We start from the raw sequence: 11665 nt of genomic DNA, 5'->3' as shown, positions 1-11665 counted from the left end.
ATTAATACATATTTCATACATTTTGCCAAAATGGTGTCATTGAATTTTCAAACAATTTTTCACTTGTTTCGGCATAAAATTCGGTGTATCGTACTAAATAAAAAAGAAAAACTTTTTGTCAAAAAAAGCTAATCATACAATTTCCATATATGGAAAATGTATGACTGGCATTTTTTTGATGGCGACGACAAAAATTTTACAAAGTATTTTTTGAAATTGCCCCCAAATTTTTTTTGTTTTTTTTTCACTCGAACAAACATTTTTTGAAAAACAAAATTTTGCATGCAAAACTTAATAAAACTTAATTTGCGATTTGTCTGCAAAATAAAACTGCCAAAATTCTAATTTGAGTGGAAAACTCAACCCAATTCAAACTTGCAATTTCGTATAAGAAATGTTTCCAAAACTTGCTTTGAAAATTCTTTCAAAAATGAGGTTTTGTGACTTAAGAAAAAATTTATTCATTTTTTAATCTTGATCGAGTTTGCGTTTTCAAATTATATATTCCCAAGTATTATGCTAGCCAACACAATTCATGAACTGTGGAATTTCAATGATAGAACAAATGCCAACTTGACAGCTAATAAATTGAATTAACTCAAATTTTTTTAGTCACAAAATCTTAATTTTCAAAATACATTTCACAGGAAGTTTGGATTTTGCACATACTTTGTTCTTTTTAGGCTCAACCCCCTCCCCAATCTCCATCAGCAGCAGAAGAGGGGGAGAGTGGAGAGAAGAAACTGACACGGAGGAATTCTACAGTGGGTTTCAAGGAAAACGTCAAAAAGGTTTAAAAAAATAATCAAATTGTTAAAATTTGTCTTCGCTCGCTTTTAGATTATGGTAAATAACTAACTAACAGCTCGCAACAAAGACAACTCGCAAAATTGAAATAAACCAAACCACTAGAAAATTTTCAAATTTCCTTCAAAACTTAAAAGTTGTGGCTTAACGTCGCCGGTAGGCGCGCTACGTGCGCGTCGCCTCTTTGCGACAAAAACGGGCTCTAAATTATGTATAAAACTTACCCTCTATTGGCAAGCTCGCAACACGATGGCACGAAACCGGCTGCCAGTATATTGTGAGTTGTCTAATTTTAATGTGAATTGTCTATCCTTGCGATTTGTCTGCTTTTTGTTGCGAATGTCGCAATGCGGTATTTGACATCTTTTATGAGACATCGCTTTTTGAACAAATTGCAATATTTTAGAAAGAAAATTTTTCTGCAAAAACTGCCCATGATTTCTTCCAATATATTTTGTGGGTTCTTGGTTCAGTTTTTTGGCAGTAACATTAGGAGTTTTATCCTGTTCTTTTCGTTGCGACCATTGAAAACGGGAAGGAGCTTTGTGTTCGTGTTTCTTTTTTTTTTTTCTGTTTTTCCCTTTTATTGTTTTCGACACAGAATTAGCTACCCAAAATAATCAGTGGAGAGAGTTGAGTGATACATCCCATTAAAGACCTTACAGTCTTGAATCGAACGGCATAATTAAAAAAAAATTACGGAGTCGAAAAAAATGGTTGGAAGTTTTAGGTTTTTCGTCAAATTTCGAACAAATAAAGTAACAATAACCTGTTAAATTGATGTTATGCTATAAAAAATTTGGTTTTCCAATTAAAATTTAGTTTTGAAGGCTACATTTGGCACTTCCTTGGCAAGATTTTCTAAAAAAAACTTTAAAAAATAATGTTCAAAAAAGTGGAAAAAATTTGGTGAATATTTTTTTTTAATTTTCTTTTATTCTTTTTTTTTAAGACAAAAATGTCTTTAATGCCTATCTTAGTAACTTTTTACAAGTTTAAATAGTTTTTTTTTATTATACCATGTTCAAAAAAGTACGCTAATTTGAAGAATTAATGATGTGAAGAATTTCTATTTGTTATTACTTGAATATGGTCGAAGCATTCTGTGTTATCTGGCCAGGAACGAGCTATCCTTAATCAAAAACTTTTAATGTTGTTATCGGAAACTATGCTTGAAAAGAATTTTATAATGATTCAACTAAAAAAGTCTAATAGTCTTTCCAAGCAAAATATTAAAAAATCGAAGAACTTAAATTTTTTTTTAGTTTTTCTTTTTTCAAGTTTTGCACAAAAATTTTAATTTTTTTTCAAAAGATTTTTTTTTGCCAGAAAAGAGCCAAGTGAAATTTCCAAAACTACTTAATCTTTTCATAAAATTATCATTTTGTTAGCCAAAATTTCTGATTTTTATTATAACAACCGTTACTCGATTGATTTACTTGCTCGAAAATAGACGAAAAACCAAAACTTCAAACCGGTTTTTCTCAACACTAGACAAAACTATTGGAAAATTTTTTTAAAATCCTTCGAATCACGACTAGAAATAGTTTCAATATGATAAAACACTTTAGCCCGACCGTTGATAATTTTGGTACCTGATTTTGCGTGGAAAACAAAAAAAAAATTGAAAAAAGTTTTTTGAAAAAAATCAAGTTTTTAGCACAAATTTTAGATTTTCACTAATAACAAACGTAAATCGATCGCCTTATTCGCTCGAAAAACCAGGACATTGAAACCAGGAAATTGATGATTATTTGTGGTACCTGATTTTGCGTGGAAAGCGAAAACAAAATGAAAAAAAAAGAACTAAGCTAGCAGGCAGTTTTTCTGAGGTTTTCTGAGGGTTTTTGTTTTCTAGGAAGGTAGGAAGGGGGACTTTAAAAAAAAACTAATGATGTTTTTTTCAAACGAGTATTTTGCGCGCAAAAACCAGGTACAGCAAGTCGTGCCATAAATCTGAAGACTGAAAAACATATCGAGCAACAAAATTTTAAGACAACTGAGCAATGAGTAATCCAGTCGTAATTTTTGTGCAGAAAGCCGGCAGTACTTTAGGAGGATAGAGATAATTGTAATGAACTTAAATTTCAAAAAAAAATGGCTGTTAAAACTAAACGTACGATCAATGTTTTGTGTAATTTTTGCTTTGTTTTCATTTGAGTTCTGTTCTTTAATTTTTCAAAATCAAGTCTGCAAACGCATTTCAATTGATCATGCAAAATAATTTTTGTTGAATGAAGAAACCAGTAGAAATTTCAATCGGGTTGACATATGCTGCAATTGTGCAAGTATAACCGCGCTGAAAAAATGGTTTCGGATAGACTTAAACCAAATTTAATTTGTTTTAAATCAATCCAAATGGAGTAACATTATAGATTTCACAAACTGAAACGGATTTCAAATCTTTTTAAATCAATCTTTTTTAATAAATTTGGATCGATTTTTTTTGGATCAATTTCGGATCGATTTGAGTGGATTTTTCTTTTGAGTAAAATCTATACGAGTTAGGTCCATTCAAACCTTATTAAAGTCCTTCTTAAAAGATCCTTGATCAGTTCGAATTTAATGTCAAAAAACTTCATTTCAACTCAGTTTAAGCAAAAAAGTACGACACTGTTCAAAAATCTGGTTAACATGTATCACTTTTTGAGCTCATAAAATCATAGACTATTATCAATATTAGAGTAACTGGCGTTTTGAATCGTTAAAGTTTATTTTAAAAAAATTGAATTATTAAAAAACACTACAAGTTGTTTTCAAAATAAATTTTATGATGAATTTTCTCTTAGTTCACATTCAGTTGGCAGTTTTTCAGTTGTTCTTACAGTTTCGCCATTTTTCGCAACATTCTGTGCTGAGCACGCTTTTATAAGACCGATTTACAATACCCTGCTAAATTGAACTGAAACTAAATTTTCAAACTCGGTACTCTCAAGTTTGGTTATTTTTGTACAAAAACTGACCAGGAGAACAACGGTTTATAATTTATATGGTGCAGTTTATTTTCGAAAACTCAAATTAAAACTACACGTTTAAAACGGGTCAACTTGCTTACTTCAAAATTGAGTAGGGATGCAGGGTCAATTGATGCAAGAAAAAATAACAGTTGAACCTGTTTTCTTCCATCATTTCAAACTGACCGAAATAACCCGTTTAAGAGTGTAATTTTGGTTTGAGTTTTCGCAAAATCAACTGCACCATGAAACGCTGATAAAAATTTGAAAAATTGCATTTGAACCGTTTTCTGTACGAATTTAACCGAACTGGTGAAAAATAAGTTTGAAAGTTTTGTCTTAGCTCATTTTAACCGGCTATTTTAAAATGGGACTTATTTTAAATTAGTAAAACTCATCAGCACAAAAATAGTGGAAGTGCGATGAACGGCAAGAGCATGCATGAATAAATATTAACCCAAATAAAAGATTTATATCATCAGACTTTGGCAAGTTTTTGTTGGATATTTCAAAAAGAATGGCTTCAAAAACCCAAAGTTTTGTAAAATGAGAAAGATTTGAAAAAATTGTTTGGAAACACTAGGTTGTCTTTCAATTACGCTATCAGGTTCAATAAAAAATGAAAAATGATGGAAAAATACTCTACTATAATTGACTATTAGGAAAAAAGACGAAAATGCCATTTCAGAGGTCTGAATAAATTATTTTTCGTTAGTGAAAGTTCCACATGATTAAGGTCCTTTAAAAGCTTGGAAAAATTTTAAAAGTGTCACACAAGATTATGAAAGAATCTCAAGAAAAAAACTTAGCAAGAATCGGACAATATTTTTTTTCTTCCGCTGTAAAATTTTTTCTTAAATTTCTACAAAAATTTGAACTCTTCCTTGTATGATGTAGAAGTTTTGTCAGAATTTTCACTCACTTTTAAAAATTTACTTTCGCGAGGGAAATCAACGGTAAAAGAGGAAAACCATAATAAAAAAAAAGTAGTAAGATTTTATCGAAATCTAAGTAAAAACTTCTTAGATCACACAACACTTTATCCTTATTTGTCTGAAAGCTCTGCAAAAGTCTGAGTTAAAGGTACAGTGGTATCATTTACTTTAGAATTTTTTCGAGAAACAGGAACTTTTTCATTCATTTTCCTGGTATTATATGCGTGAACGCAACATGCGCTATTTATCTACACTGTGGAACCTGATCTAAACTACATTTTATAATTGGATAAATTGGATATTTTACCACTGTAAAATATCTAATATTAACCAATCATAATCCATGTAACTAACAACTCACTTGTTTGTAAGTGCTGAAATTACTTTTAATTTCAGCACCAGAGAGATTTGAATTTAACTTAGAAATTAGTTGCCTCTCCAAGAGAACTTCAGCAGCCGCAATAAACCAGTATACCCTAGATCTGTTGAGCCTAGCAGAGACTAGTTAAACGCCCTGAGACTAGTAAGTATAAGAGTAAGACTAGGATCGGTATTAGACCAAGAAGTTGCACGAATCTATCCGGCCGAAAATAAGATAGCGTGACGAGCAGACGGTGTACCCTATCCGAAATTACTCTATAAGTTAACCACATCGTTTCTAACTCATCTGGTGCGACCATAAGTCTCGAATAAGACCTTAATAGCTTAGAACTAACCAAAAATAGATTAGAAATTAGACAAAACATTTTCAAAATGTTATACAATAATAATTTAATTGAAATGTCTCTACGACTCAATAGATCAGAGCCGATATTCCGAACGATAATAGAACTACCCGGAATTGGAAGAAGACCTCGGACAAGAGACGACATACGACAAACTAGAAACTTACCATTTAGTTTTATGATTGTACGGCAAAAGCCAACACAGACTTTTGTATTTAGAATCTTATTAGCAATGAATTTAGATTTTCATTTGCAAACATAAAATTTTGAGGTAAACCTTCATGATAATTTCAGGCGCTAAACAAAGCTATTAATGTACAATAACGATTGATAAAAAGTTCTCAGATTGTTTTCTTTATTTCTGCAGTATTATATAAAACATTTTCGAAAAATATTTATTTAAAAATAAAACTTAAAATTAGTAGCATTCCAGCTTCATCACCTAAACATAACAGCAATAATAAGCTTACTAATATCATTAAAGAACTCAATCTTTTATTCAATAAATTTAAATCATTTTAAACTTAAATTCACTTAATTTTTAAAATCAGATCATCAAGGCTTATCCTTGGATCTTAATAAATTTTCTATCTCAATAAATTTAAAAACTGATCATCAAGGCCTATCCTTGGATCAACAGAACAATTTTGTTCTCCCCCACCCACTTAGCAAGTGTCTAACGACCTCAAACGTCAATTCACTATCCAATCCTTCCAAAAGACCCAGGACTAATAGAAATTTTCAAATAAAACTAACCATTTAAATTAAGATAAACAGTGAAGAACTTCGGTTATTCATCCTTCACTTGAACCCTCCTCTTACTAGACCCAGGATAGATCTTAGACTTAGTAAGTTAAAAATAGTATCTAACGAACTACTTCCGTTCTAATTATACCTGAACCTTGTGGATCGTTTTGCTATTCTCCAACCCTTGAACACAATCACTACCCCTAAGTAAGATTAAGTAAGTTAACACCTTAGCTTAGACTAGCCACGAGAAAGTAAAAAATCATTCTCCGGAATCGATATACTTTTCTCTCCAACCCTGAACAAAAAGACCCAGGTTAAGCTAACCAAAAAATCGTAAGGACTAACAGTCTAAGGAAATAGAAATAAATAACAACTTCTTGCATCCCTCATCCTAAACCTTACGTCTTTCAAAAATTTAAGAAAGAAACAAACAATCGTTTTACACAACTGTGAAATAGATAACAAAAAATACGATGTTGTAATCACACCTCATACACAAACAGTTGGATACATTAGAACAAAACGACAAACAATAAAAAGAAAAATTATAAGCAAACAAAGACAAATCACACGAAAAAGATTTTCAAAAAATAGAAACGCATTTTCTGAATCAGAAGCCAACAGTTTAGATGAACTCTACAAATTAAAAGAATCAATTGATAAAAATTTTCCCATCCACAATCAATTAGAATTTTCCGACTCAGAAACAACTTCAAGTTCATCAAAAAGAGGAAAAAGAAGAATAAAAAAGCAATACAAACACAAACCAGTTCACTTGTATAATTGGAATCAACCAATTAGACACATCGATAGTTATATATTAACAGTCATCAAACGCAAAAATGATCCACACTCAAAGTGACGATAGTCCAGATGACGAAGCAGTTTACCCCTTTCTTATAGATTCACCCGATGATGGAGGTCAACATGATTTTTGCAAGAACTTACTCGTAAATTTGTTTGAACCTGGAATCAGTCCATGCAAAGCAAAATTCCCAAATGTAAAAATCAAAAGACAAATTATTGAACATTATTTGAAAGACATATGTAATCTAACACAACATAATGGAATCTATACCATAGAATTCAGCACACTCAATACAGCCCATCGCAAATATGTAATTCAAACAGACGATATTGAATTAGAGTTTTCAAAAGTATTCCTAGAATATATCAAAAGCATACAATATCATAATTCACAAAGAGCAAACTCCATATTCACTAACGACAATTTTGCAATAATATATACTTATATATCTATATTAGAAAAAACAGAATTTCAAAGTATCTCACCAACTGAAACATCCAAACATACAAAAGTACGAAATGAAATCGCACTATTTTCAACATTTCTACAAATATTTAAAGAAAATTTCACTAAAGATGATGTTTCACAACACACTAAACATGATTTACAAAAGATTTTAGCATGGTTCAAAATAGATTATTTCACCCACAATTTAGATTTAATTTCACAAGCAAGAAAAAATTTCAGACCTCAAAATACAAATGACGACACTGCCCTTTCAGAACAATCAGACTACGTTTGGGACCCTGAATGGTCTCATCCTACATTTATTAATATCCCACAATCTATCTCAAGTCAAGCAATAAGTACAATATCTTATCACAGAGATTATGTAAAAGTAATACCATTAACCATTAATGCAACACCATTAAACTATAATACATTTTTACCTGATACGCGAAATAACAGTTTAAATTCGACCGTTATACATAATGAAAATCTTAATGGAAATAAAAATCTTACACAACAAGATATTCAAACACCATCACACTTCATAAATGAAGAAGTCGTACAAACAACAACAACTACACAACAAAATATTTCACCAGAACACCCAAATTTGACAACACCAAGAAATACAAATACTTCATTGGCACAAGTAACCTTACAATCAACCGTTAAACTTTCGGTTGCTCTAAAATATTCACATATGGATTATCAAACGTATAGACCAATGACAATACCGTCAAAAACACGAAAACCATCCACAAGAAACACCTTTGCAGAACACAATTATAATTATGCTCACAAACTAAGAACAAACCAACCTCCCCGAAAAAATTCACAAAATTTAAATCACGTATGTTCCAATTATTGGAATCCCCCGAAAACATCGACCAATTCAGTAAATTTTCCAGATAATCTACAACCTACACAGGATTATAGTGAAAATTACCCATTCTTTCAACAAAATAAAAATAAGAAATATACACCATATAATACAAACTATTTATCATCTGATGAAGACGACTATCACCAACCAGATATTTTTGCACCATTCACTAAACACTATCGCACACAAAGACCACAACAACCTCAACCATCTCGAAATATAAAAATTTACCCACAAAACCCAGCAGATGCACAAAATCCACAACAAATGCATATACAGAACCCATTTAACACACAATCCTTTCAACCAATACAACCACAAAACCCAAAGTCAATGCATTCCTATCAACCAACTCAAATGCAAAATGAAATGCCGCTTCCATATTACCTTCAGCAACACGAAATATCAAAAAATCAACTTTCAAATTTTTCGCAAATGCCAAATGCCGCAGAATCACTACAGATGACAATGAATCCATACCTCATGGGTGGATCAGCAATAACATCCAATAAACCACTGATGGTATTCACAGGAACAGATCCTGAATATTCTGTAGAAGATTATTTAAATGCAGTAACAGCAAATTTAATTTTAAATATAGGACCTGAAGCAATTAATACGCCACTACTTCAAAATTGGATACATAGACGCACAGCACTAATACAAACAACTCTAGATGGCGCAGCTCAAAAATGGTTTTCAGTATTACCTATAGAAATAAAATCAGATTGGAAAAGATTCACACAAGAATTTGCAAAAATGTTTGACTCTGAAAGAAACAAACAACACCAAAGAGTTTTATGTAATGAAATTCGCAGATTACCAAATGAAACTATCAAACAATTAGCAGTACGTATCGAAACAATAGTTCGAAAAGCATATTCACTTAAAACACATGACTATAAAAACACAAAAATGACAGAAATTTTAATGATGACCTTAGCACCTCAATTAAGGAAAATAGCAATAAAAAAGAGAGCATCTCATCCTTCTTCAATTCGAGAACCAGATTTAGATTTTCGAAAACTAGTAGATAAACGAGAACAAGCGGAGATCACAATGAAACTCGAAGAAACAGAAAATCTAGAACTACAATATGTTAATCGAATTGAAACAAACACTACACATTTAAATAACATACAGGAATCAGATACAGACTTAATTGAAAAAATCACTGAAATACTGAATATCTATGAAAAACATCCAAATTTTAAAGGCAAACAATCCTTCAAAAAATGGTGTAATTATTGCCGACGATACGGACACAGTATCTCCGAATGTAGACAAAAACAACAAGACAATCAGAATAAACCTCAAAAGCATAAAAAACCAAATAAATCGTTCTATCAATACATGAAAAAAGATCAAAGCCTACCGAACAAAAATATATTTAGTAACAACAGTTCAGGAAAACCACTTCCGAACAATACCAATTACACAAGGAATCAATCACCATATAACTCAAATTATAGAGGAAGATCACTAGAACGAAGAAATACACGAAATTCTCCACAAAATCATTATAACCGATCAAATAGTCAAAATAACCAAAATAACTATTCAAGATCAAATTCCAATACAACACAATTTGTTTCTGGATCCAGTTCCCAATCAAACCTAAGGAATAGACACTAATCCAATAATCAATCACGAAACTCATCATACAACAGAATTAGAAATTATTCACATAATAGACATAGAAGTTATTCGAACAATCGAAATCAGAATTACCCGAACAATCGATCAAGAAATAATTCATATAATAGATCAAACTATCACAGATCAAATGATAATTATCAAAACAGATCACGAAACAATTCACAGAATCGAAATTCAAGTTACAATAATCGATATAGAAATTATTCGCAGTCACCACACAGGAATAATAACCATTATCATAATTTTAAACATCGATACAGAAGTAGTACACCAAAACAACAAAGACACATTAATCAAGTACAGACAAATGAAGAAATAACATCAAACCCCCCAGGTATTGATGACACAGGAAGTAACGAACTACAACTAAATCATATACATTGTGAATCATCAGATACAGAGAGTGATACAGAAAACACTATCTCAGTAAATATGACAACAGTCGAAAACGACTATGAACTTGTCATATATGAACAACTTTTTCCATCACATATATATGAAAATCAATTGGAACTCCTTCACAATTACTATATTGGACCCACCGATACTACACAAACTACACAAGAAGTAAACGAAATAAACACGGTAATTAAACCCGATAAAAAAAGTGAAATACAATGCTCAAACACAAATCATATTTATCAAAATAGACAGAAAAAACAACCCAGAGAAAAAATTTGGACAACACTATTTCTATTGGAAAGCCCAAGAAACAAAGAATTTCAACCACCAGATCTTGAAATTGATTTTTTAATTGATTCAGGAGCAGAATCAAATATAATTAATATTTCCACATGGAATGAAATCAAAACATTACATCCAAAATTAACGCCTCTTGAAACCTCCAGTAAACTAACAACAGCACAAGGATCAACGTTAGTAAATTATGGAAAAATTCAATTATTCCTCCTCCCCACGAGAACAATAGAGCAAAACAAAATTTAAACAGACCGTTCAAACAAACATTTCATATTACTGATATTCAGCACAATATCATTGGCATACCATTTATATCTGAATATATACCAGAAATCAACATCTTAAATACTAAAATACTAATCAAAGATAAGTACACAAAAACAAAAAATACAGCTCTAACATTTTTTCAAAGATTAAACAAACAACCACCATTCTTCTCAAAATTTTATCCAATTTTTAATCAACAACGGAAACAACTGAAACCATTATCAGGAAATATATATAATTTTTCAATAAAACAAATTCACCAGTATGATAAAAGTCAAAATAAACAACAACTTTTTATGTCAGACTTTGAATTTAAACCTATTCACAAATTTTTCAAAATCACGATCTCATCTATTAAATGTTTGAAAAACACGAATTCCGACATCATTTCGTTACACGTGTATAACAATACACCATATCAAGTAATATTACCCTTAGGACTTTTAGGATATTGTGAAACAAACGCTACAATCTCACCCATACATGAAGTAGCCTACCGCGTTAATAATATACTCCAATTATTAGATATTTGCCAATCCACAATTCTTGACGAAGAATTATCCATAAATAACATAATAAGTAATGAAAAGAGAAACACAGATTACTTCACAAAAACACCATATTTTAAGCCAACATTCAATATAACAAATTACACAAAAGAACAACAAAAAGTTTTAACAATGTTTAATTTTGAACATTCACAAATTACACTAATCGAATTTGATAAA

The 11665-nt window shown here is 30.9% G+C and overlaps 1 protein-coding gene across 1 annotated transcript in view; it reads left to right on the top strand.

Moving 5' to 3' along the window:
• The first annotated feature begins 7013 nt into the window (after positions 1 to 7013).
• Positions 7014 to 11665, top strand: part of LOC134855056 (uncharacterized) — a 33806-nt gene continuing 29154 nt past the window's right edge. Inside the window, exon 1 of the mRNA XM_063871434.1 lies at positions 7014 to 7121. Within this exon, the coding sequence (XP_063727504.1) occupies positions 7014 to 7121 (108 nt within the window). The remainder of the gene's footprint in view (positions 7122 to 11665) is intronic.

Source organism: Symsagittifera roscoffensis, chromosome 10, assembly GCF_963678635.1.
Source record: "Symsagittifera roscoffensis chromosome 10, txSymRosc1.1, whole genome shotgun sequence".
Lineage (NCBI taxonomy): Eukaryota > Metazoa > Xenacoelomorpha > Acoela > Convolutidae > Symsagittifera > Symsagittifera roscoffensis.
The sequence above is the reverse complement of the archived record's forward strand: the minus strand, read 5'-3'. Positions and strand labels throughout refer to the sequence as shown.